The sequence below is a fragment of the Mustela putorius genome, unplaced genomic scaffold (assembly GCF_011764305.1).
Source record: "Mustela putorius furo isolate JIRA1106 unplaced genomic scaffold, ASM1176430v1.1 tig00000040_pilon_pilon_pilon, whole genome shotgun sequence".
NCBI lineage: Eukaryota > Metazoa > Chordata > Mammalia > Carnivora > Mustelidae > Mustela > Mustela putorius.
In genome coordinates, this window is record NW_025421261.1 from 2,253,714 (window position 1) to 2,279,012 (window position 25,299).

The 25,299-nt window shown below is 57.2% G+C and overlaps 2 protein-coding genes and 1 long non-coding RNA gene across 4 annotated transcripts; 2 read left to right on the plus strand and 1 right to left on the minus strand.

Moving 5' to 3' along the window:
- The first annotated feature begins 4,211 nt into the window (after nucleotides 1–4,211).
- LOC101676501 lies at nucleotides 4,212–9,467 on the plus strand. 2 transcript variants are annotated; one of them, XR_201093.3, is made up of 3 exons: nucleotides 4,212–4,338; nucleotides 7,846–8,506; nucleotides 8,647–9,467. It is a non-coding gene; the product is annotated as an uncharacterized LOC101676501 (long non-coding RNA). The 2 variants fall into 2 exon arrangements; XR_006604110.1 differs by lacking the exon at nucleotides 4,212–4,338 and adding an exon at nucleotides 6,297–6,558.
- Nucleotides 9,468–9,883: 416 nt separating this feature from the next.
- LOC123391756 (basic salivary proline-rich protein 2-like) lies at nucleotides 9,884–16,950 on the minus strand. The gene is made up of 5 exons (XM_045079143.1): nucleotides 16,731–16,950; nucleotides 14,425–14,462; nucleotides 11,812–11,965; nucleotides 10,797–11,556; nucleotides 9,884–10,673 (listed from the first exon to the last, which is right to left on the minus strand). Exons 1-5 carry the CDS (start codon nucleotides 16,948–16,950, stop codon nucleotides 9,884–9,886), a joined length of 1,962 nt encoding a protein of 653 aa, XP_044935078.1.
- Nucleotides 16,951–19,154: 2,204 nt separating this feature from the next.
- Nucleotides 19,155–24,526, plus strand: PRDM8 (PR/SET domain 8). The gene is made up of 4 exons (XM_045071397.1): nucleotides 19,155–19,400; nucleotides 20,899–21,119; nucleotides 22,116–22,347; nucleotides 22,751–24,526. Coding segments are annotated over exons 1-4 (2,082 nt in total). The 5' UTR covers nucleotides 19,155–19,399; the 3' UTR covers nucleotides 24,379–24,526.
- The last annotated feature ends 773 nt before the right edge of the window (nucleotides 24,527–25,299 follow it).

Genomic DNA, 25,299 nt, shown 5'->3' on the forward strand with positions numbered 1-25,299 from the left:
GGAACAATGACCAGCCTCTGGGTGACACTGGTACTCTAGGAGACGAGTGCTTGGTGGGGTTGGAGGGCAGCAGTCCGCTCAGCTTCCTCTCCTGGTATGGAATCTCTGCCTCTAAGACTGAGGGAAGGGCTCTGGGGCCCCAGGATTCCCAATACACCACACCCAACCCAAAATCAACGGTCTCTTCCCCAACAAAGGGTTGGGCTTGAGAAGGAAGCTCTGACCTCCCCCCACACTCATCCGAGCTAGCCTCAGCAACCGACAACCAGGGGCCGGAGGGGGAAAGCAGCCACCTTGCTCCTATTGCAGAGAAGATCCTCCCGTTGGGGGCTGCAGGATAAAGCCCGCCCGGTGCTGTCTGCTGTCGGCTGCAGCAGCCTGAGTTGAATCTGTGCCCCAGTGAGCTGGGAAGAGGCAGCAGGGAAGTGGTCTTGGTTCACATGTCACGGTTTCATCCATCGTATCAAATTTTTATGGAGTTTCTTGCACAGACCTTTCTTAATTTGCTGTTTGCCTTTAGGACGACTTCTAGAGGCTTTAAAAGACTTTTTTTTTTCTTTTTAAAGATTTTATTTATTTGTCAGAGAGCACACAAGCAAGGGAAGGAGCAGGCAGAGAGAAGCAGGCTCCCCACTGAGCAAGGAGCCCCATGCGGGGCTGGATCCCAGAACCCTGAGATCACGACCTGAGCCGAAGGCAGACCTTTAAGTGACTGAGCGGCCCAGGTGTCCCTAAATGACTTTTTTTTTTTTTTTTTGTATATGTATAATTTTCACTAGTTTCACTGGGGGCTGGCTCAGCAGAGCTCCCCAAGCTATCGTGCTGGAAGTTGGCCTGTTTCGGTCAACTGTACTGTTTGGTTACACACAGTAATATTCAAGTCATATACAGTAATCCATCCTTCCTTCTCACTGACTTTTCTAGAGCCGACGTGTTTCTCTCCATTAAAGCAGTGACTGCCAATTTTATACCAGTACTCTCCACTTCTCAAAGTCTTCGTTTCTAGAAATTCAGAAATGAGGCTTTTGTTTATGTTAATATCTGGAGTGAACACTCAAGATTCTGATACTAGTTATGGTATGTATCTAAAATGAGGAAAGAAGCATGTTTCTCCACCACGGTCCTTGTTCGTCATTTTATCTATGGGATTATTAAGGTTTAGGAGGAAAGGACCACCGGGAAGGCAAAGTCGGAAAGAGGAAGTTACTTCAGTTTGAAGCCCACATAGACGCTGAACTCTAGGGAAGGCATTAGAATGACTTCCTGTTGCTGTGGGATTAATGTGTTGGGAGGTAGTCACCTTTTGCTGAAGTCTGGCTGGCTTCCTTGAAAATAACAGTCAGCAAGTGACTAACCAGGCCTAGCAAGACTGATCCTGACACAGGAAGCCACAAAATGATGGAAGACCTGGGGATGCCCAGAGGAAGTTGGTAGGGCGTACTCTCAAATTCTTCCCTGTCTTGGTTTCCAAAGCCTGCCAAGACCTCTGGAAATCTCTCATGAGTGCTGGTCAGGACCTTTCAGCCAAAGAGCTCTGAGAGATGTTGCTTCAAAACTTGGATGCTTAGGTTTACAAAGCCTGCTAGGTGTTTCTTTGTTTTGTTTTAAGATTTTGTTTATTTATCTGAGAGAGAGGCAGCGCATGAGCATATGGAGGAGGCAGAGGGAGAGGGAGATGCCCTCTGTGAGCAGGGAGCCTGACCTGACGCAGGGCTCCATCCCAGTACCTGGGATCATGAATGGGGCCAAAGGCAAACGCATAACTGACTGGGCCGCCCAGACACCCCTAAAGCCTGAAAGTCAGTTTTTACTTTCAGCTGGAATTGTGAATTCGCGAGCTGTTTGCAGAGCGGGTTCTTGAAGAGTCTATTACGAGTAGGAATAGTTGTTTGCGAGTTTGACGCCATTGTCGCCCTGAGATCCACTCTCCACCCTTCCAGGCCTAGTTCTGAGTCCTCAGAAGCTGACCCAGGCAGGTTCGGCACCGTTCCAACACCTGACCGCCTAGTTTCCAGGTGGGTTTAGCCGATGTTAGACAGACACAAGAAACTGGAAAGTTGGGGAAGAGACAGGTCAGCATTCTTCCTTGCCTCCGCCTTGCCCTGCGGCTGCCTCTCCCGCAGCAGCTGGATCTCTGTGGCTCTCACCAAGCCCCTCCTTCCAGGTTCCAGGTCTTACTGAGCCCCAGAAACACCAACCGCTTTCCCAAGAGCTTCTTGCTAAACTGCTTCTGAGTGCTTCGTGTCTCATTTATTCCCACTACCATGCCCATGTGTTTGTAAAGAGTCCCTTCATTTGGACCGAATTCTGCTTCCTTCTGGGTCCCTATTGATTACTACATCTAAAAATCTATGTGTGGTCTTATTTCTAAGCCTCACCACAACCCTGCCAGACTTTACTAACATTATTACACATTTACAGGTAAGGACACTTGATTCAGACAAGCAAAATGCCCAAAGTCACACATCTAGTAATCCAGAGTTGGGATTAAAACAGTAGTCCTAATAAAAGCTACTTTCCTTATTTCATTTAAATTGGTACACAGGGGCCCTGGGCTGGTCCAGTCAGTCAAAGCCTCCGACTCTTGGCTTCCGCTGGTCTGATGGTAGCTTCATGAGATGGAAACCTCACTGGGGCTCCATGCTCAGTGCAGCCGGTTTGAGTTTCTCTGTTCCTCTCCCTCAGCTCTTCCCCTCCTCAGTCACCCGCCTGCACTCTCTCTCTCTAAGAAGTAAATAAATCTTTATCATTTTAAAATATTCTATTTATTTGTCAGAGAGCACACAAGCAGGGGGCGCAGCAGACAGAGGGAGAAGCAGGCTCCCTGCTAAGCAAGGAGCCTGATGCGGGGCTTGACCCCAGCACTCTGGAATCATGAACTGAGCCAAAGGCAGATGCTTAACTGCTTAACTGACTGAGCCACCCACCCAGGTGCCCTAAATAAATTTTTTTTTAAAGATTTTATTTATTTGACAGAGAGAGAGAGAGAGATTACAAGTAGGCAGAGCAGCAGGCAGAGAGAGAAGGGGAAGCAGGCTCCCCGCTGAGCAGAGAGCCCGATGTGGGGCTCAGTCCCAGACCCTGGGATCATGACCTGAGCCAAAGGCAGAGGCTTAACCCACTGAGCCACCCAGGTGCCCCAATAAGTTTTTAAGTAAGTAAGTAAATAAGTAGTTGTAAACAAATTCTACTTCCATTTTCCCCGAGTTTATTTAAATAAAAGTCAGATTTTATGTCACCTATTTCATGACTATGTTAAGCTTGAGCCCTTATTCTGAAATAGAATTTGATGAAATTCACAAAGAAACTGTTAAATTCAAACACAAGTATCCCTAACTGATAAGTTTCAATGACTATAGAGAGAAAAAAAGATTCTTACTTAAAACAATGATAAAACTTGAGAATCTGCTCTGGCCTGGTGCTAACATTAAGTCTTCTTTGCCTTCAATTTTTTGGCAGACACCCCGGGCTATAAGTCAATAACTATTCCTAATTCCCTTACCCTATCTTTTTGCACTTTGAGAACCAGTTCCCCCAGAGTGTTTTGTAGTTATCTGTGGCTAGGTGACTCAGGTCACCTGAAAAATGTTTCCAGGTCACCTGGAAAATGTTAAGTTTTTCTTTTACTGATAAAAGGAAAGAATTATTTTTCTTTGCTCCTGTCCCCTAATGCATACTTAGAACAATGGTGTGATGTCTGGAATTACAGTAGTCATCTTGTGCTCACGAACCAGTATAAGAATGCCCCAAATATTTCATAGCATGTACTTATACTAGAAAGAATATTATCATTTTATACATTATATATGAGTACACATTCAATAAAGAGCTGTTAGACTTAACTTAAAAACGTCATTCTGCAAACCCTCAAACCTCTGAGTTTTGTTATTGCTTTATTAAATACTGGCTGGATAAAAAGAGTATTTATAAAATATATGTATGGCATAAAGAAAAAAATACACTGACCAGCTAGGTAATCATCACCCAGCCTAAGAAAAAGGACAACTCAGAGGCAAGCTTTATCCTAGATTTAACGTTTATCCATCTTTTGCCATTTTAATAATCCCCTTTGCTTTCTTTTGTTCATCTTTATCCCTTCTGAAAGGCTAGAAATTAAGACCTTTAGCTTTTTTTCTCCGTGCATGTTGCTAATATATGAAACACTGTGGTCCCAACACACTTCCTGTTTGCAAATCCAGGAGGCAGCCTGCCGGCTCCCTCTCTTCTCAAATTACAAGGCAAGGAGTGTGGTGCAGCGTTAGACCCGCAGGTTGCAAGGTCATCAGAAGACTTGAGGAGGGTCACGGTTCACCTTCTCGGAGCTAGTTAGAGGAACAGGTACACACGGGATGCCTGGGGGGTCTTACCGTTGGGGTGGGGGGGGTGTGGCCTCTGTATTCAGGGAACAAACTTTGGGGTTTCCAGAGGGGTTCCCCCGCCCCTCCCTCCGCTCAGTCCTAGGCAGGCGGACCCGGCACAAGCCTCCCTCCGGATCCCGCATACGCTTTCTCGCTAGACTACTCTCCGCCCCGCCATCTGCTCCGGGGGCACCTGCGGGGCGCCCCGCCTCCCCAGCCCCGCTTCCAGCCCTTCCTGTCGCAGCACATCGTCTCCGCGGCCCCGCGCCAGGGTGGCAGGAGCCGTCCGCGGGCGCGCGCGGGGCGGGCAGCGAGCGCGGGGCGGGCAGCGGGCAGGGGGCACCCGGCAGGGCTGCGCACGCGGCGAACCGGGCCCCGCGCCGTCGAGCGCCGTCCGCGCCCGCCAGATGCGCCGCGGGGGAACGCGCCAGCACTCCCGCACGACGCCGGCCACCGCACGCGCGACCGCGGGGCAGGGGCGCGGGTCTCCTGCCGGGGGTGCGGCGGGTCTGGTTCCGTCTCGGGTCTCCCGCCCCCGCCCGCACCCCAGTCGGCCCCCACAGCCGGCCGGGACCGCGGCCCAGGGCGTGCGGGAGCCCTCGTTCCCGAACGGACGGGGGGGGGGGGCGCGCTCCCCTGGCTCTCTGCCAGGTGCGTCACGCGTCCCCTTCCCCCGCGTCTGCCCCTCCCCCTCCCCCGGCTCCCGACGCGGTTTTCCCTTTGAGAACTGACCCCACCGGCGGGGCCTGCGACGACACGGGGAGGAGGATCCGCACTCGCTACCCCCGTGTCCGTAGGTGCCCGTCGCCTCCCCCCCCCTCAGCATCCCCGGCAAACGCGCTGTTGCCCCCGGGGGGACCGTCAGCGCCCGGAGCCCCCGCCGGACGGGACGGCTCGCTCAGGGGGGACGGCCGAGGCGCGAGGACGGGGACGGAGAACGCGTGCGACCGCGGCCCGGGGCCCCCACGGCCCTCCACGGCGCGTCCCGGGAGGCGGGGGGAGTCGCCCCGTCGGCGCCCGCGCTTCCCGCACTGCGCGCCGCCCCCGCGCCGAAATCGGGCGGCTCGACCCGCCGACCTCCGCGGCCCCCGGGCCGGCCCCGCCCGCCCTCACACACGCTCCGGTCCCCGCGCCCGCCCCCGCGCCGCAGGCCCGGCCCCCCAACCCCCGCCGCCGCCCACGGCCGCGGCTCCAGACGGCCGCTCCCGGGCTGCGCTCGAGACCCCGACGCCGCCCGCGGCCGCCCCCCTCCCGGCTGCTGCGGCAGGGACCGGCCGGACCGCCGTGCGCCGAGGGCGGCTCGTCCGCAGGCCCGGGCCGGGGCAGCAGCGCGGCCGCCGGGGGCCCTCGGGAGCGGGGCGCGGGGACGGGAGCAGGCGAGCAGACCGGTCGGCGGCCGCCGGGAAGGCCGCCCCCTCCGCCCGCTCACTCCGCGCGCTGTCTCCCCCCCCCCACGCTGTCCCCGCGCGCTGGCCCCGCCCGCCGTCCCCGCCCGAGCTCCCCTGGCCCCGAGCACCGCGCGGCCGCCAGCAGGGGGCGCCCATCCGGAGCCGGGGCCGCTGCGGGCTGCGCGGGGCGTCGCGGCCGCCGGGGGAGGCGCGGGTCGGAGGGGCGCCCCCTGCTGGCGGACAGCGGTAGTGCCCGGGCCGTGACCTCCTGGGTCCAGGGCTCCCCTCTTCCTTCCGCAGCAGCCGGGAGGGGGGCGGCCGCGGGCGGCGTCGGGGGCCTCGAGCGCAGCCCGGGAGCGGCCGTCTGGAGCCTCCTCCCGCCTTCCTCCCCTCATTTCCTATTTGTTTCTCCGTTTTCCTTGCGTGCGGGCTCCCGCCCTCCCCGCCGGCCCCCTCCTTCCCCGGAACCATCTTCTCTGCCCCAGGCCCCTCCCTGGCTCGGGGCGGGTCCGTCGCCCACGGGTGCGTCTCCCGCCCCGGCCCCGGTCCTCCCGCGGACGCCGCTCTTGGCGCCCGAGGACGCGGCCCCGAGTCCCGAGGCCGGCGGGCGGCGCTCCGTGTCTCCCGGTGCGGGACGGCGACTCCGCGGGCCGAGGAGGGCGGCGGTCGGGAGCGGCTTCCCCGCACACGGAGTCCGGAATGGGCGCGTCTCGGAGGACGTGGTGCGGGGCAGAGGCTGGGGCCGAGCCGCTTCTTCCACGCAGAGTCAGGCCCCTCGAGGGCCTCTTCCCCTCACACACCCTAAAAATCAGGTCGGCCTCCCGGACAGTTCCCGCTGCTTCCTCCTCCGAGCCGTCTGGCTGGGTGCGGGGGGGTGCGGGGGCGCGGGGGCGCGGGGGTGCGGGTGGGGGTGCGGGGAGGCCTGGCGTCCGCGCGCACCCGAGGTCCCCGCTGACCCCCCCAGGCCGGCGCGCGCCCGCAGACCCCGCCCCCCGCGCCGCGGCCCCGCGCCCCGGACCCCGCGAGCTCCCTAAGCTCCCGCACAAATCCCCCGGAGACACTAATCAGAGCGGCGGGCGAGTGCAGCACGTGTGCCGCCGCGTCTGCTCCGTAATCCCGCGCGCGGCTCTGGAAAGCAGCCTCGGAAAGGGGCGTCGCTAATCCCTCCCACGGGCCAAGGCAGTCTGGGACCTGCGAGACCCCTTCTCCCGCGGCTGCCGAGAGCCTCCCCAGAGGGATGTTCCGAGACAGACGTGCGCCGGCCCGTGCCGTCCGGGGACGCCGCCCGCCGCAGGCTCGCCGCGGGGAGGGGAATCCCCGGCGGGCGTCCCGACGCCCCGCAGGGGCAGCGCCAGAATGGGAGGAGGGGCAAGGGAGAGAGGGCTGCCGGCGGGCACCTGGCAGGGTTGGGAGCCCGAGAAGAAACCCAGTGCCCTCTCCTCTGCAAGCTTGGGACCAGGGGACCTCGTCTGGGGGGCTGCCTCCTCAGGAGGGCGCTGGGAGAGGCAGCGCGGCCCACCCACAGCACGCAGGGGTCAGGGTTTGCCCGCCCCACCCCCAGGCCTGTTCCTCCCCCTTGAGCCTTCTTTCTCCTGTTCAATTAATCCTATTTCCTTTCTCCCATTTTGTTCAAAACTGTCTTCTAGTCCTTCATAATCGTAATTTGCACCATTGCCTTTTATCTGTGATTAATTGAGAAATCGACAAAGATAATGGAGGGTCGCGCCCATAAATTAGCTTTAGGGACCGACACACAGACAGACAGACGCAGCCGTGTGGGTGGGCTCTGTCAGTCGCCCGTGGAGCCTGGTGGGGGCCGCGCCGGCCGCGAAGGAAGGGGCTGACAAGAGGCGCGGGTGCGCGCGGCGCGGAGCGTCTGCTCTGAAGTGACCCCAGTGGGCGCAAGCGAGGACTTCTCGCCGCACTCCCTGGAGGGTCTCCTGTGATTTTTAGCCTTTCCTGTCTGAGCCCAGAAAAGAAGAGAGGCAAGGATTCGGGTGGGGTGAGGACTGGACTCCTGTTTCTGCCCCAGAGGCCTCCCCCCCGGCAGAGGACCAGATCTGAAGCCGGGTTTTTAGGCTGGGGTCTGTTTCTTCCAGGGATGGAGACTTACATTTGCTTTTGCATCCTTTCCTGCCCTCTCCACTTGCCTGCCAGTCTGAGGAGAGAGAGAGGAAGAAAAGAGAGACGGAGCGACTCCGCGGTTGCGACCACACCTAATCCCCTGGCCTCAGGGAAGTACCCATGAGCCGACCCCTCTCCGCTCTCGGCAGAGGCGCAGGCCGGTCCGGATTCTGTTCTCCTCCAGGAAATCGATCCCGCCTCCCAGACGGCTGAAGGAGGGCACTTTGCCACTCTTCACAGCTTCGCCCCAGCCCCTTTAGCTTTCAATTGAAAACCAATTAAAGGTTTCTATAAATCTGTTAGCTCCCCTTTTATCTAGGGACCCCTGATGCATGCGATGCTGCCCTTTCGATGCCTCTTCCGTGTTTTGTTTTACAATTGTTGTATCAATATAATGCGGCCTTTCTTCTCCTGTCTCTATAGATACAGATACACAAGGAAAACCAAAGCTATTCAGTCTCGTTTGTCCCGCACCCGAACAGTGGTGCCCTTTCTCTGCGGCCGCTCTCGCTGCTTCGGGAGCAGCGGTTATGGCAGAAGCAGATGGCTACTGATTGGGGGAGCTTTGTGGCTCGGATACTGAATACTTTATGGAAAAGGGCTTTATCATGCTTCGCTGAGCAGAGGAACAAGGGGGTGAGATTTATGCCCAGGAAAAATCAATCTTTTCCAAGTTGTGGCTCCTTCTCACCACTTGTCTCTTTTGCTGGTGGGGGGTGGGGGTGGGGCACTGAGGAGTTGGTTTTATTTTATTTTATTCTCTTTTCTGCTAACAGCACTTTTTAGTGAGAGTCCGAGAGGAGAGCAGACGAAGAGCCAGAAGTTTGTGGAATTCCTGAGGCGAGCACTGCTCTGCCCTCAGGGGAAAAGCAGAAGAGTATGGTCTCCAAGACTGTCTGGGGCCATGTTCTCCCGGACGTCCTGTTAGTTCTGGGTAAAACATCATCCTCTATTATCCTATTATCTGTAGAGAACAAAAAGGGATGTAAGTGCTCCCATCCGAAAAGTCAGGGAAGGTCCCTGGTATTGAAGGAGCAGGCCCTGGTGAGGATGCAGGTGAGGATGCAGGTGGCTCCCGCACTCCGAAGGGGACTGATCCGCGCGGGTGATTCGGGGATGTCTGCGAGTGTCGGTGTGGGACTCCTGTTGAATTTTCAAGCTTTGGAGACTGTATAGACTCCAACACTCCACTGAGGATCTAATGCACCCCAAGGTAGTTGACCTTACGTCTTTTCTCGCTTCTTCCCCTCATCGAAGCGTTACTTCTCTCGAGTCAGATACGCCCCGTGTCTGTTGCGGGAACGTGTCCCTTCTGCAGAGGCCGAGGCCGCACCCCCTGCTCCTGCTCCTCCCGGACCTGTTCCCTAGAGCAGTGCCGCCCCCTCTTCCATCTCTCCCCTGAGCTCTTCCCCTCGCAGGAGCCCTGACTAGACGCAGAAGTGCCCCCAGCATTGCGAGCCAGGCCCTGGCGGCCAGGCGCAGAGACGTGGAGGCCAGCTCCAGGCCTGGGCCCCCCATCCCCCTTCAGACGGGCTCCTTGGCTTTCTTCTTCATGTTTGAAGTGACGTTTTTTTAGTAAAGAAACATTTGTTCCGAATCTTTCATGTCGTAAGCCGCGTTTCCCTACCTTTCTCACTCCCTGCCTCGTCCCTAGGGGAAAGGCTCGCTAGAGGGGCGGCTGGGCCGCAGGTCGCGCGCGGCCGTCGGAAGCGCCGTCTAACCTCCCGCCGCAGCCCGCGCTTCCCGGTCCTGCGGCACCGCAGGTCCACAGGGCCGCGCACGGCGTCTCTGAAGCGGGGGGGGGGCAGGAAAAACAAGGCTTAGAGCTCGCATTTGCCTGAATTTGCAGGGGGGACCCCTGAGAGGCCTCCAGCGACGCAGTCTGGGCTCTCCCTGCGCGCAGCGCGGCGGAGGCTCGGCCAGGCTCGCGTCACTCAAGCTGACCCTCCGAGCCCCGCGGGCCCCTCCAGTCCAGCGACGCCGCGCGTGCGCGGAAACGGACGCACGAGAGGCTCAGCCGCCGGCGCGCGCCCCGAGGGGACGGACCCGGCTTGACCCCGCCGCGGCCGCGCCGCCAGGCGGACGCTGGTTCCGCGGGTTCGCGCGCGGAGGCGACGGTTCAGGGACGCGGGTGGCTCGCTCGGAGGCGCGGGGCCGACCGCAGGCCCGAGGCACGCGCGTGCGGAGGGTCCGCAGTTCCGGGCGTTCACGCACCGCCTGCCGGTCCCGCACGGGAGGGCGACGAGGACCGCGGGGCTCCGCGTGCGACCCCGACAGGCCTGCGTCGGCCGCGCGGCCCACAATGCTCCGCGCGCAGCCGCGTGCGGCGTCGGGGGCGGGGCCGGAAGGCGGGGGCGGGGGACGCTCGAGGCCGGGCGGTCCGCGTCGCTCTCGGGCCGCGGGGATGGGGGTGGGGGTCGCTCGGCCCCCGGCCTGCTGCGGGGCCGTGCGGGGAGGGGCGGCGCGCGGCCCGGAGGCTCCCGGCCCGGACTTCGGCCTCCGGCCGCGGCGCTCAACCAGCCGGCGGGGCGTCCCCGGCTCCGGTCCCGCGGCCCGCGCTGCCCCCACCCGCCGCGTTGCCTGGGGCGCGCGGTCGCCCCCGACGGGGGGAGGCGGGGCGGACGCGGTGCCGCGCGCGGGGGGCGGCCTCTTCCGCGGCGTCGCGGGGGACGGCGTGGGGCGCCCCTGCGCTCGGACACTCGGGCCTCGGCGAGCGGGTTCCCCCTCCGCCCGGTGTCCCCCGGCACCCCCTGGTGTCCCCGGAAGCTTTGAGAAGCCCGTCGGCCTCCGGGGCTCCGAGCGGCTCCCAGGACAGCCCAGCCCGTCGGAAAGGACGCGAGGGCCGTGCGGGTCGGACGGCCGCGGCCGGACTGACGCGGGTGTCCGCCCCGCACCGCGCGTTGTCCTCGCACGTGCCGCCGGTCACCTCGCCCCTCGCGAGGGCGTCAGGATTCCGTTCCCCCGCGCCGTTGTCGCATGCAGGCCGGCGAGGTCACAGCGGCGGGGCCGGGACGCGCACCCGGGCAGTCGCAGGGCCCGGCCCGGAGCTGGGCTGGAGCCGGACTCGCGGGCCCCTCCGGGGTCCGTCCTCCAGACCTCCGAGGCACGGGAAGGCCCCGAAGGCAGGCGCTGAGCCCTGTCGGGGCTGACCCGGCGCTCGGGCGCGCGCCCTCGCCGTCTGCCCGGGAACTGGCTGTGCAGACGCGCTCGCCGTCGTGCGCACCTGACCCGCGCGGGAGGCAGCTCCCTCCTGCCCTCGTGCTCGGGGAGGCATCCGCGGCCGGAGAGGACCCTGGCAGCCCGGGACAGGGAGGGCAGAGGCTCCGGCCCCTGGAGAGACGGCGCGGAGACCCGCGGCGGGAGGACGCGTGGCGCGTGGGGAGGAGCGTGGCCGCTCCCGCGAGCCCCGCGGTCAGGACGCTTCTCTGCCCCGGGCGCCCGGCGGGAGACGGCGGCTGCACGGCCCCGGGGAGGGCGGGAGCCCGGAGAACGTGGGAGGCGTGGAGCCTCCTCCCGGCTTCCTGCGTCCAGGGTTTGCGTGGCCGCGTCTGGGACACCCCCAGTGAAGGTGGCAGGTCCCGTGTCGCACCCGGCGTCGGGGGCTCCATCCTTTCTCTGACTCGTCCCCAGCGGGGTAGTGAACGCCCGGCCTCTCCGGGACTCCTCGTGGACCCGCGTTGAAGCCCCTTTTTGTCATTCGGTGTCCTCCGCGCTCCTAGCGTCGTGGCCCAGCATTCAACCGGGACGTCAACAGCGGGGGGTGCCGACGTCGGAAACCGCCTGCCTGGGCAGACGTAGCATGGAGCCACCACGTCGGTACCCGACGTCCGCGACGCACTTTCACGCTTTCAGGGACTCCCCTTGTCTGGAAACGCGGGCTTCCTAGGCCTCGGGCGGACCGAGTCTGGAGCGTGGCCCACGCTGTGAGGCATCTGACCCACGTGAGGGTAGTGGGTGCTCAGGTGGCGGCACACGGGCTCTGGAGAACTCGGTCCAGTTCCGCTCGTCCAGGAGCAGGTGCTCCTCGGTAGGACTCCCACAGGCCGCTTTCTCGCAACCATCCCGCCTGAAAACGTGCCACGAGGAGCCCTGACCCTGAAGTCAAGAAAAATGACAGTCCTGAAAGTTTCTTTAAAATTGCTATCCTCAACAGTATTCAGCCCCAACCTGCTTAAACACGCGCGCGTGTGCGCACACACACTGAAGGACCATACCTGACTGGGTATAAAAATTGTCCAGACCTTAACTGAATTTGGGGCCTTCAGGAAGTCTCACCGTGCAGGTCATATTCAAAATGTTTCTTTTTCTTGGGACATTGTGAATCATTTGATTCTTCCGGATATTATTTATTTATTAAAATATGAATTTTCCTCAGAACTTTAGAGGACATTATGAATTATACCTTGGTCACCTTTATATTAAATTACCAGAAGACTATCAAGTCAAACTGGGAACTGCTTTTTCAATCAGCAAGTTCAAGAGAAAAGTGTAACTCTGAATTTCTTTACCTGTTATTTCTGATGTTTTGTAATGCATATGCAGTAGTACACTCCGTAGTAGTGGGGCCATTCCTGTTCTTTGTGACAAGCTGATCTGTCTGTGAGTTCTCTGAGCGACCACATTTTCAAGTATTAGAATTTGAAGAAAAAATTACAGTGGTAGTTCTTAAGTGCTTATGAAAATCTACTGAAAGCTGTAGGCTTTCCATATGATGCTTGGGGAGACATTCCCTCATTGATGCTAGATTAATATGCCTGGATTAAATTGTGAAACACCTGCAGTCCATTTGAACTGAAATCATGAAAGATGGTTTCACTCAGAGTCCAATATGTCATATGACGAGGGGAGCAGTTTAGGTATGAGAGCGTGGTTTGTGAAGAAATCAGACTGTATTGTCAAGGCTCTAACAAAGCAGCATGAATCACTGCTGTTGTGGTTACTGATTGGTGTCTATTCCCCAAATCCTTTTCTCCCCCTCCCTTCCCCTTTCCTTAGAGAAAATCAGATGTTTGTCTCTCTCTTCAGTCTTCAGAAAAGTATGTCATGGACACATTCCAAGCTGGAAAGTCCTGGGCATGTGTGCATTCTGCCTAGACTCTCTTCCCAGGAGAGGAATGCTTTATGCAGCTCATCCTTCAGAGCCCATTTTAAAATGAAAGTCCATACCTCAGAGAACTGGCTGGGATCTGATGCTAAGTAATCTTCCTATTACAAATCCCATGTATGCTGATCAGCACCTGGCTTTTTAACTCAGAAATTATACACAGCCTAAAACAGAGAGAAAAGGTGGTGGAACTCAAGTACTATTGGGATAATGTCCCTTCTCCTGGCTGTGGAAAGAGATTTCACCTAGAACTTCTCAACTTAGTAACATTCCCAAGTCTTCTTAAAATCTGATGCTCTCTCCGAGGCTGCTGGATAGCACTTGATCCCCAGTTTGCCTGGAAAGCCTGGCCCAGGGCGTGAGGAAGCTCTGGGTGGCTGTCCGTGGTCCTGCTTACATTTCCTCTGTTCACCTTCCTCCTCCTGCTGAGACCTACTCAAGGGCTGTGGTGTCTGAGTCTGGAAAGGACATCATAACCCATAGTTTTGACAAAACCGGATATTCCCTGCTAGCTCTCTAGATACTGTATGGGGGTGTGGTATCAAAACTGGGACAATCTAAGGGTCAAGGTGCTGGATAGGGCATCTGGTTCACAAGTCGCACTCAACACAGTGCGCATGAGGCACTGATTTCAGATTTGTGGTGGTTGTCTTCAATGTCACCTTGGTTTGCCAGCCCTGCTAGAAGTCATACTCAAAAGCCATTAGGCCAGTTAACAACAATTCAGATCCAGGAGAGGAAATAAATTGCACAAAGTCCTCAAAGACCATCCAGCTCACAGCTGAACTCCCAAGAGAAGGGTGAGTGGAACTTGAGATCCCTCAGAGACAAGCTTATAAACTTGAGAAAGGGAGGTTCTAAGCATAATGACAACAGTTGTATAAAAACAACAGTACCATTTATTGAGAAACAGGAAAAGCTGAAGTCAGAACAATGTGAGTCAGGAGTATTGATCCCTGAACTGAGGAGACTGGAGTCCCGTCTCCCAGGCTACAGAAGTATCCATCCTTTGAGAGTCCGTCATCCCAGGACCAGCCTGGGACACATTCACTCGTTTATCACCTGCTGAACCAACTGTAATACTTAGGCAAGGAATAGACCTAAACTGAAATTCCATGTACACTTATAAAAAACAAAGTGCCCCCATCCCTGTCCACTTTTATCCAGCTCAGCAGTCTGCCTCTTCTTGTCTCTCGGTCATCCCTTAGAAAGTTTCTTATTCTCCAAGGTGAGGTTGGACAATGCAATACCCCTCTGTGAAGGTCCATTCTTACCTCCCCCAACCCTCACAGCGCTGTCCAGAGACCTCCCTAAGCGACATTAATAAGCTTAGAGGAAAGTCTCCACACACCATCTCACTGGCCCTCCTCTTGTCCTCAGTGCATTCTCCCTTTCACCATGAGTTGTTACTTTTATTAAAAATTGGGCTACTGAGGCTTTGCTGGTTTACTGCTCGGGAGGTGGGATTAGAGGAGGATGAACCAGGACCTGGAAAGGAAGAGAGAAAGAAAAACAATGTGTTTTCGTTCTTAAAGGGTAATACTTCTTCTAAGTGAGTTCTTCTTAGAGGCTACACCAGCCTCCTATCACAGAAGCTGAAGCATTTGGGGCCCCACTTCTGTACCCTGGGGGGGAAAGGGGCATTTCCATTCTAAGACTCACTACGAATCAGATTTCCTTTCTTACCCTTTCTCCACCCTCTCGCTTAGTTCATAAAAGGCACCACCTCAGGCATCATTCATCAACCTCTCTCCAGCCTTCTCTTCCAAAACAATACTGCAGTTGTCTACTTGTGTCTTTTTTACCATAACTGCAGGAAGCCCTGCTAAGGGGAGCAAGGTGAACAGATATTCACTCTTCACTGTTATCTCTCTAATCATTTAATTGGAAATAAAATCCCAGGGGAGAGTGCTGCAACTATAAACCCATTGTTCCATGTGAATAAGATAAAACTATTGACTAGATGCGTTTTTATAGTACTGCTTGAAACTGAATAAATGCTACAATCCTTCATTTAGTATCAGTGAATTCCAGTAAGTAATAATGCAGAGTGATTTTAAAGTAGTTTATACACCAATTTAGCCCATAAATTTCTAGGGAAATAAAAGTAATTTATTGATTTTTCTTTACAACCTATTAATAATTAAGACCATTTATATTACCAAGCAAAATGTGCTTCACTTAAAATACTAGAAAACCCTCAAAGTAGGAATGTCAGGCTTAGTCTTACCCATATTTGTTTTTTGTTATAGCAGTCATTGAATCCATAAGAGGAAGAGTCCGTGGGATTCATAGAATGTTAGAAATTCTTTTATTTGGGAATTTTTGCCTGAAGTCAGTAGGGGAACTCTTAATTAGAGGGCAGAAAAGAGAAACAGAGTAAATAGCTGATGGTCAGATTCTCCATACATGTCTCCCCTCGTTGATGTTTGAATCTGAGCTATTTCCTGTCTTGTGTTTTGGAAGGTCAAACTCCCCCACCCCCAGCTTAAGTATCAGAAGCAATCTTTATTTTATATAAACTGGAATCTAGGTCTCAGAACCTCAAAGGAGATATAGTCTAAATGCCCCATATAGTTAAGAAAAGAAAGGCCAAGGGGAAGAGAAAATGTGTTCCACTGAGCATTGAAGGTTATCTAAATGCCCACACCCTGAAGTGGGTGCTTTTATATTTACAGTATGGAGGAGGATTGTTTTAAGTGGCTTCAATGGACAGATGACTTATTCTGGGAAAGGCAAACGTTCTATTCTCTAACACAGAGGAAGACTAAGGATTGCTGTGTTCAACAGTTTAATGGAATTAGGGTCATGGGCATGGCGCATACACACACACACACACACACACACACACACACACCCTAGCTTTATTAGGCTGCAGTTTCTGAAGGACCACAACTCTCTTATGGCTAATTCTTCATCTTAACTTGCTGTTGTTGACACCTGTGCTTCTCCGGCCCTTTCTTTTTTCCTTTTCTTCTCTTAATTCACTTGAGTGACCACTATTCTTCATCCCTGCGTGTTATTTTTCAGATGTTTGGGCACTTCTTTGGGGAGACATTTCTAATTATCCCCCTTTCCTTTAAACAAGGGATGGGGGATGCTTTCTCGCGTGTGAGAGAAAGTACGGAGCTCTGAATGAAACACCCAGTCAGAAGACAATTCGTGGCTTAGACACTGGAAGACTCTTATACACAGGCACGGGAGAGTTCTCAGCATGGAGCTCTGGTCGAGTTGCCCTTTGCCAAACTGCTTGACAGTGTTCACACATGCATAGGAGAAATCATAGATGAAGAGGAAAGAAAACTGCAGTGGAAGAAGCTTGGAAAAAGTTAGTGCTAACCTGGAAAGGAAGAGGAAATCCCACCCTTCCTCACTAACATACAGGGGTCTGCTACCCGTCTTCTGCCGAGTCCCGGTTTAACCGAGGCAGCAGCTCCGTCTGATCAGAAAAGTTGGAACTTCGGTGGGGAAGGGAGCTAACCACGACCGGGTGGGGACGGAGCGCGGGAAGAGGGGAGAGAGAGGAGGGAGGCAGGCCCAGAAGAGAGCTCGCGGAGTGGAAATCACTCCCCCGGTTTCATTTCTGCTCCGCAGAGCCCCTCCCTGGCCGCCCTGGACTGCGGGGTGCGGAGCAAGGGCGCTCCTCGCGGCCCCACTGGGTCCCGGAGGGAAGGCTCCCGGTTGCGAGCGGGTCAAGCCCACACTCCACGCACCCGTTCCTTTAAGCTGCTCTTTGCCAACCCCCAAACCACTTACCTCCTTTGCACACCGGATGGAAACGAGGCCGGCTCCGCCTTCGCGGGGGTTCTGCTCGGTCCAGTCGCGCCGGCCGCGCGGTCCGAGCCCTGCGGGAGCGGACAGACCGACCTCCTCCGAGCCGCGGCGCGGCGGGCGGGGCGAGGGCGCAGCCGCCCGTGCGCTCCAAGGTCTTTCTTCCCGCAGGAGCTGAGTTGGAGGCGGAAAAGAACCCAGACATCCCCCCGCGACCCTGGGCCGCGGCCCCCGCTGAAGGAGTCAACTTCCAGGCGGTCCGAGTCCTCGGGTCATTAGCTCCGCGGCGGCCCCGGAGGGGCAAGTCGGCGCCTCTAAGTGGCTCAGCGCGCGAAAACGAGGCTCCCGAGGCGGCCGCGACGGCCCCCTGCGCTCCTCCGCCCCCGGCTGGATGTACATCGCTCTCCGGAGCCCATCTTGGTAATAATTTCTACTTTCACTCCCCCTCCGCGGTCTCAGAAAACGGGCCGCCCCCAGCATGGGACCCCGCGGGGAGGCGAAGAGCGCGCCGGGGAAGAGCGGAGGGGCAGGGACGTGTTGGGTCCAGGAACCGGGGAGCTTCCCGCCAGGGCCCCCGCGCCCTTCCCTGGCCCAGGTAGTCGCGTTCTCCGACCGCACGACCCCAGCAAGCCCCCTGCGGTGGGCTGGCGGCGTCCTCGCTCCGTCCTCCTCACCCCTTCTGCGGGTCCCGGGGAAGACCGAAGCGAGTTCTCCCGGAGCGCATCCTGCCTGCGTCTCGCTCGGCAGGGCTGGGAGGGGGAGCGCTCCGAGAGGGAGCCGGCGCCGGGGCATCACCCTCGGGCAACTCGCTGCGCAAAGCAGCGGTGGCTCCACGGCCGGGGAGTCCCCGGGGGCTCCTCCGCACCCCCGCCCCCGCCCCATCGCGGAACTCAGACTCGGGAAGAGCGCGCGGGCCCGGGGCGCGCGCTGGGTGGCCAGGTCTCTGCCGGAGGCGCCTCAAGTGCCCGGAGAAACGGAGGAAGGGCCGCTCCCGTCCTTTCGGGGCTCCCCTTGCCGACCCCGGCACTGATCGCTCCCTCCTCACAGACCCAGAGGGCCGCAGCTTCAGCAGGAGGCGGGCCCGGCCGCGCTCCGAGACGCTTAGCCACTTGGGGAAGGTGCTCAGGACCTGCGGGGCACCGGCAGGCCGGAGAGACCGCGGCGAGGCAGGCGGCGCCGGAGGGAGCGCCCAGCCCAGCAAAGAGTTAAAGGGAGGGGACGTGGGCTGTCACGCGTCATTGGGCAGATTATGTGCAGCAAACAAAAAGTGTGTGTCTGCGTGCCAGTCAGTCACTGCATCGGGTCCATCTGTACAACTCTCCGCGCGCTCTCGCGTCTCGCTCTCCCTCGCTCTCCGCCCGCCGCTCGCACCCCGTCTCCCCGTCTCCCCGTCTCCCCGTCTCTCTCCCCGTCTCCCCGTCTCCCCGTCTCTCTCCCCGTCTCTCCGTCTCCCCGTCTCCCCGTCTCTCTCCCCGTCTCCCCGTCTCTCCGTCTCTCTCCCCGTCTCCCCGTCTCCCCGTCTCTCCGTCTCCCCGTCTCTCTCCCCGTCTCCCCGTCTCCCCGTCTCTCTCCCCGTCTCCCCGTCTCCCCGTCTCTCCGTCTCCCCGTCTCCCCGTCTCCCTGTCTCTCTCCCCGTCTCCCCGTCTCCCCGTCTCTCCGTCTCCCCGTCTCTCTCCCCGTCTCCCCGTCTCTCTCCCCGTCTCTCCGTCTCCCCGTCTCTCTCTCTCCCCCTCTCGCCCTCTCCTCTCTGTAGGCACAGCCTGCGGGGCAGCAACCCCAGCCCCTCTCGACATGGAAATGCACTGATTCCGCGGGCAAAAGAGACCCTCGACTGCGTCCCCGGGTTCCAGGTGGCCTGCTCGGGCGGTTCGTTCCCGACCTTCTCCCCGGTGAGTCTCGGGGCTTCGCTGCGGGAGGGGGCGGGGAGGGAGACGGAAAACCTCGTCCGTCTCGTCGCCCGCCGGGAGAGAGGGCGACGGCCTCGCGGAGGGACCGCTCCGGCGACGCGGCGATACAAAGGGAGGAGCGGGCGGGGATCCGTTCGCGGAGAAGCCGGCGGCGGGGCGCGCGGCCGCCAGACAATGCCTGCCCGCGGGGAGGGCGAGCGGCCGGCGGCGGCGACAGCGACAGCGACGCGCTCCCGGCCAGCCCCGCGCGCTCTGGGGAGGATCCCCGGGCCCAGGCAGCCGGGCCCGCAGCAGCCGCGGAGCTCGGAGGGGCCGGGGACGGCGGCGACCGCAGGCCGGCGGGGAGCCCAGGCTGTCGCCCGGCGCGGATCGCGGCCGCTCGAGGCTCGTGGCGGCCGCGGCGGCGACGCGAACCCCGCGGAGCGCGGCGGAGCGAGGGGCTTTCGCCGTATTGTTCGGTAGAACTGCATGTTAATGACTGCGTCCCTGCTGTCGCCGAAGTGACGGGCGACCTCCCGCACAATGAACCGCCTGTGTGAAAGAGACTTTTAAAGGGGAGAGAGAAATTGAGGCATAAAACGCTGAATTGAGGAAACTGAAAAGGAGAGAATAGGATCCCGCTGAAAAGGAGATGAGAGGTTCTGAAGGGCTGTATTTTTTTAACGTATTTAAATGTGCAATTAGAGATCAGAAAGGTTACCTTGTGTGGGGTAAAAATACCCAGAGAAAGATGCTTTAATATAAGAAAGTAAGTTTCTATTTTATGGATATTTTCTTTTATTTCTGTCTGGCAGAAACAGCCCAGTACTTGACGTTTTGGGGATGTAGCAGAGTGAATGGAAAAAGAGGCTGACCAAAGTTTCATGCTCTGTTAACTGAAAAGAAAAGAAAAAAAAAAAAAAAACTCTACCTTGTAATCACATTTACAAGATTAATTGGTTAATAGACATTATGATAAAAATGGACATTACTAATATTATTCCATAATGAACAGCTTCTCGGGAAAAGAATTAGGTCTACTCTCTCCTGCGACTTAAATTATACAAAGTATACATGAATTACTGCCTGTCGTGGCGTTATTAGGGAAAAACCAACTTGGGGGAATCTTTTAATCAGTCAGGGTTAACAATGCAGTTAGTTCAAAGCCAGTTTAAATTTTAAACACCTGCTTTGTGTTGTTTTAAGTGACAAGTTTTGTAAGGGTGGCCAGTGGCATAGGAAGGAAAATGTCTCTTTATGACAGCTTAATAGAGCCCTCCATCAGGGTATTAAACTTTGTAAATTGCTGTGGATTGCAGGGGCAGAGAGCCCACAGAGATCTACCCCAGTGGGGCTGCCCCTCTTGCCCAAACCGGGTCCTATCTGGGGGAGTGAGAATTCGCCAGTCACTACACATGCAGTATTTCAATCAGGGGACATTTCAGGCCTGCCGGGTACCTGCTCACTCCATGAGGCACATGCAACTCAATCCACCCCCTTGTATAACAAGGTACCTGGGATTCACTCTCATCCATAAATAAGCATGTCGAGAAAAAAAATAATTACCTCTGCTTGCTGCTTTTAATTAAAGCCTCGGAGGGACAGTGTTGGATTATGGTAATGAACAGACAGACGTCCCCTCTTGTAGGCTGCAGAGGAAGGTTAGCTGACACAGACTCAGTGGCCCTGACACTCTCCTGGAAATCCATTCGCCATGCTCCGCTGTCTCTGCCTGCTAAGGCTGCTCCCCTCTTTGGAAGAAAGAAAAAAATCATTCCGGGCACCCAGTTCAATACATTAGAAGGGGGGAGAGGAGCTTTCTCCCAAGGGTTGGAAGTTTCTTTCAGTGGGGGACAGTCTGTAGGCTAGTAAAAACAAAACAAAACAAAAATCCTATTGTTCTCCCCACCCTTATCCCCCCCAATCCTGGCCCATCCTCCCCCAAGATCACGCAAAAAGCTGATCTGTCTTTTCCAGACTTGTTTTCTTTCTCAAAAGCGGCCCCCCCCTGAGATCCCATGATTCCAATTCTTTAAAGAAAGTGGCAGGGCTGGGGGAGGAGGAGTACTCCTCAGTTGGCATTTTCAAAATATGCCAGATTTAATCTGCCACTGGCTTTATTTTTGAAATCAAGGCTATGCGAAAAATCAGGTAAACTCAAGAAAAATATAACTGTAGTTGAAATGTTCTGCCTGGATTCACCGAGGTAAAAGGAGTAAATAAGGAGTAATGTAAGTTGTTTCCTTGTCCTGTGTATCTGTCACCAGTGATGGAGGATTCAGGCATCCAGCGAGGCATCTGGGATGGAGATGCCAAGGCTGTCCAGCAATGTCTGACAGATATTTTTACCAGTGTTTACACCACCTGCGACATCCCCGAGAATGCTATATTTGGTCCCTGCATCCTGAGCCATACTTCCCTGTATGACAGCATAGCTTTCATAGCTCTCAAGTCCACGGACAAGAGAACAGTCCCCTATATCTTCCGGGTAAGTCTTGGCCAGTGCTGCATAGGGTATGAAGGTAAACCTATGTTGAAAATGGACCAAGGATCATTCTAATGACAAGCTGAGATAGGTTATGAATGTAGACAGTAAAGTAATGTGAGACATCCTATTTTACACAGCAAAAAAGAGAGAAAGAATATTAAACTCAAATCATTGTCAGCTGATTTCTGGAATAAATGGTAAAATATGATTTGGAACGCCAGGTATATCTAAATCACTGCCTCAGTTCTAGGCTTTCCTGGCGGTGAGCTCCACTTCCTTAACTCTGGAAGATTTCAACTAGGGTGGAAGCTATTTGCAAACTAAGTACTTTCTGTAAGTACTTTTATAGTAAGTACTGGGTGCATTTGTGTTCCAACCCAGGAGGCCTTCTTTTCCTCTAAATGTTACTCCTTCTAGGAAGCTAGCCTGGTTCCAGAATTTGTATTTAATGAAAATGTTAATGGCTTGACAATAAAACATCATTGAACTCATATGTTTGGCTTTCAAGATATAAGTCTTCCCACTTTCTAGTCTTTCTTTACAAAGAAGAACTATTAATTGTTTAAGGCAAAATTAGGAAGATGAATGAATACCACGGAATAATGTCTAAGATCTAAGCTTGCTTTTTAACTTCCAAAGCAAACAAAACTCTTCACACTTTTGTAATGTGGGATAATTTAGAACTGAACTCTCAGGAGGTTAATATTAATTTGAATTGTAAAGAGAAATGTCCTCATTTGATATTCAACCAATATATGAAAAACACTGCTTTATATGATTGGTACAGCGTTTCAAAGGACAGTTATCTGGCCTGCTGTTTGCAGACACAAAGATGGGTGCCAACGGGGGTCGTGTTTAAGCTTGATCTCAGACAATTCTTTGGAAAAGGATAACAAAAAGGAAATGGTCCGGGCTTCTCTGGCTTCATTCTCTCAGGAGGGTCTCCCTTCCCCCGCCCCCTACCTTCTCGTGTTCTTTCTGTTTTCTGCTCTGTAGGTAGACACCTCAGCGGCAAATGGTTCTTCAGAAGGTCTCATGTGGCTGCGACTTGTCCAATCAGCCCGAGATAAAGAAGAGCAGAACCTCGAGGCCTACATAAAAAACGGACAGCTGTTCTACCGTTCTCTCCGCAGGATTGCCAAAGACGAGGAGTTACTAGTTTGGTATGGGAAAGAACTGACTGAGTTACTCTTGCTCTGCCCCTCTAGACCCCACAGCAAAATGAATGGTAGGTTGGCTCGCGACCTGCGGCGGGGCCCTTCACGAGTGGGGGAGACGCAGGGAGAGGCGGGGCTCGCTCGCGCCCTGGCGCGCGTCCTCCCTTAGGGCTTCTGCGGGGAAACCGGAGGCCTAGCGCGGCACGAAGCCGGGACAGAATAAACCCGGGACCCTTGGCTCGGTTACTGCACTGCCCGGGGTTTGGAGGGAAAGTTAGAGCAGCTCGGACAGGGCACTCTTCTCGGGGCGCTCAGGTCCCGAGAGATGGAGGTGATCTGTGAAGGGGGTGACGGCGAGCCGGTGCGGAGACGATGCTTAGTAACCCCGTGGTGTGCATGTGCGCGCGTGTGTGCGCGTGTGTGTGCGCGTGTGTGTGCGTGTGCGCGCGTGTGCGCTGTTCTCTCGCCGAGCAGGGTCGTCCCCGTACACATGCCTGGAGTGCAGCCAGCGTTTCCAGTTCGAGTTCCCCTACGTGGCGCATCTGCGCTTCCGCTGCCCCAAGAGACTGCACAGCGCGGACGCCAGCCCGCAGGACGAGCACGGCGGCGGCGCGGGCGCCAAGGATCGCGGGGGCGGGGGCGGCGGCAAGGACCAGCCGCAGGCGCCGCTGGAGGCGCCCCTGGGCGCCGGCCCCAAGTTCGGCAAAGCGGGCCCGGTGCACCACTACCCGGCCCCCTCCCCCGAGGGCAGCGGCCCGCCCGCGGCCGGCGGCGGCGCCAAGCCCTCCACGGACTTCCACAACCTGGCCCGGGAGCTCGAGAACTCGGGCGGCGGCCACACCTGCTCCCCGGGCCGGGGCCTCGGCGGCGGCCAGCAGGAGGCGGAGCTGAGCCCCGACGGCAGCGCCCCGGGCGGCGGCAAGGGCAAGCGGAAATTCCCGGACGAGGCGGCGGAGGGCGGCGGCGGCGCGGGGCTGGCGGGGCCGCGGGGGCGCTTCGCCGAGCGGCCGCCGCCCGCCTCCAAGGAGGACCTGGTGTGCACGCCGCAGCAGTACCGCGCCGCGGGCAGCTACTTCGGCCTGGAGGACAGCGGCCGCCTGTTCGCGCCGCCCAGCCCCGAGACGGGCGAGGCGAAGCGCAGCGCCTTCGTGGAGGTGAAGAAGGCGGCGCGCGCGGCGGGTCTGCAGGAGGACGCGGCCGACGGGGGCGGCGCCGACGACCAGGACGCGGGGGGCGGCGGCGGGGGCGGCGGCGGGGGCGGCCCCTCCACGCCCGTGGCCGCCTCTCCGGCGGGCGCCGACAAGCTGCTGGCCCCGCGGCCCGGGGGCCCCCTGCCCAGCCGGCTGGAGGGCGGCAGCCCGGCGCGGGGCAGCGCCTTCACGTCGGTGCCGCAGCTGGGCGGCGCGGGCGGCGCGGGCGGCGCGGGCGCGGGCGCTGGGGCGGCGGGGGGCGGCGGCGGCGGCCAGGGGCCCGGGCCGGACGAGCGCAAGAGCGCCTTCTCGCAGCCCGCGCGCTCCTTCGCGCAGCTGTCGCCGCTCGTGCTGGGCCAGAAGCTGGGCGCGCTCGAGCCGTGCCACCCCGGCGACGGCGTGGGCCCCGCCAGGCTCTACCCCGCCGCGGCCGACCCGCTGGCCGTGAAGCTCCAGGGCGCCGCGGACCTGAACGGCGGCTGCGGGGCGCTGGCGGGCGGCGGCGGCGGCGGCGGCGGCGGCGGCGGCGGGGGCGGCGGGGGCGGCCTGCCCAAGCAGAACCCCTTCCTCTACGCCACCGCCTTCTGGCCCAAGAGCTCGGCGGCCGCGGCGGCGGCGGCGGCGGCGGCGGCCGCGGGGCCCCTGCAGCTGCAGCTGCCGTCGGCGCTCACGCTGCTGCCGCCGTCCTTCACGTCGCTGTGTCTGCCCGCGCAGAACTGGTGCGCCAAGTGCAACGCGTCCTTCCGCATGACCTCCGACCTGGTGTACCACATGCGCTCGCACCACAAGAAGGAGTACGCGATGGAGCCCCTGGTGAAGCGGCGGCGCGAGGAGAAGCTCAAGTGCCCCATCTGCAACGAGTCCTTCAGGGAGCGCCACCACCTCTCCAGGCACATGACCTCGCACAACTGACCCGGGAGGACCCCGGCTCTCCGCGCGCGCGCGCAGCCGAGCCGCCTGGGGAAAAACACGCGAGGACACCCACCACCTCCTCGCGACCTGGAACGCTGCGCCCAGACACCCAGCGCACACGCTCAAGCGTCCACGGGCCGCCCCGACCTTTCCCTTCCATGTTTCCCTGCACCTTCGTTCCACGCGCACGCACACGCACACGCACACGACAGGATGGTGGATCTTTGATTGGGTGGGTTGTTCGAGGGGTTTTCTTTTGAATGCACGCATTTTCACTTTCCAAAAACAAAGGTACATTTTTTAAAATGTCATATATTGCAACATATTGATGCATTTGTCATACGTTTCTACTTAAATTATTAAGCACTTACGGTTTAGATGTAATAATTATATGTAAGGGCAAAATTTATTTTGGATATAAAGTAAAGGACGAGGGTGAGATGCTTTCTGCATTTCTTGATGACAGTTAGTGTTCTTACAAAAACAGATAAAATGAAGAAAAAGGGGTCACCATTCAATTTCAGTTTCCAGGGGGAAGTGCATGGATCATGAAATGATTATGAACTTCAATGAAGAATGTCATCATTATGTAAATATGTATTTGCTTTTAATACAAAGTGTAATTTTGTGCCAGTGAAATGGAGTCTGAATAGTTATGTGTTTCTTTTATCCCTGGAAAGATTTATTAAACTTTATAGATTATCCAGGTATGTTGGATGCTTTGACAATAAATGACTATTTTCTTCAAAGCAATTATGTGGAAAGTTTTTAAGTACTCTTTTTTTTTTTTTTTTTTTTGTAGCTAAGGGCTACACTTTTGAGTAGCTACCATCTATTTTCACTGAGTCTCTGAAAAGAAGAAGAGAGAGCGGGAAGAGAGAGATAATAAACCCAGTCCCACTTGCCTGAATTTACTGTGAG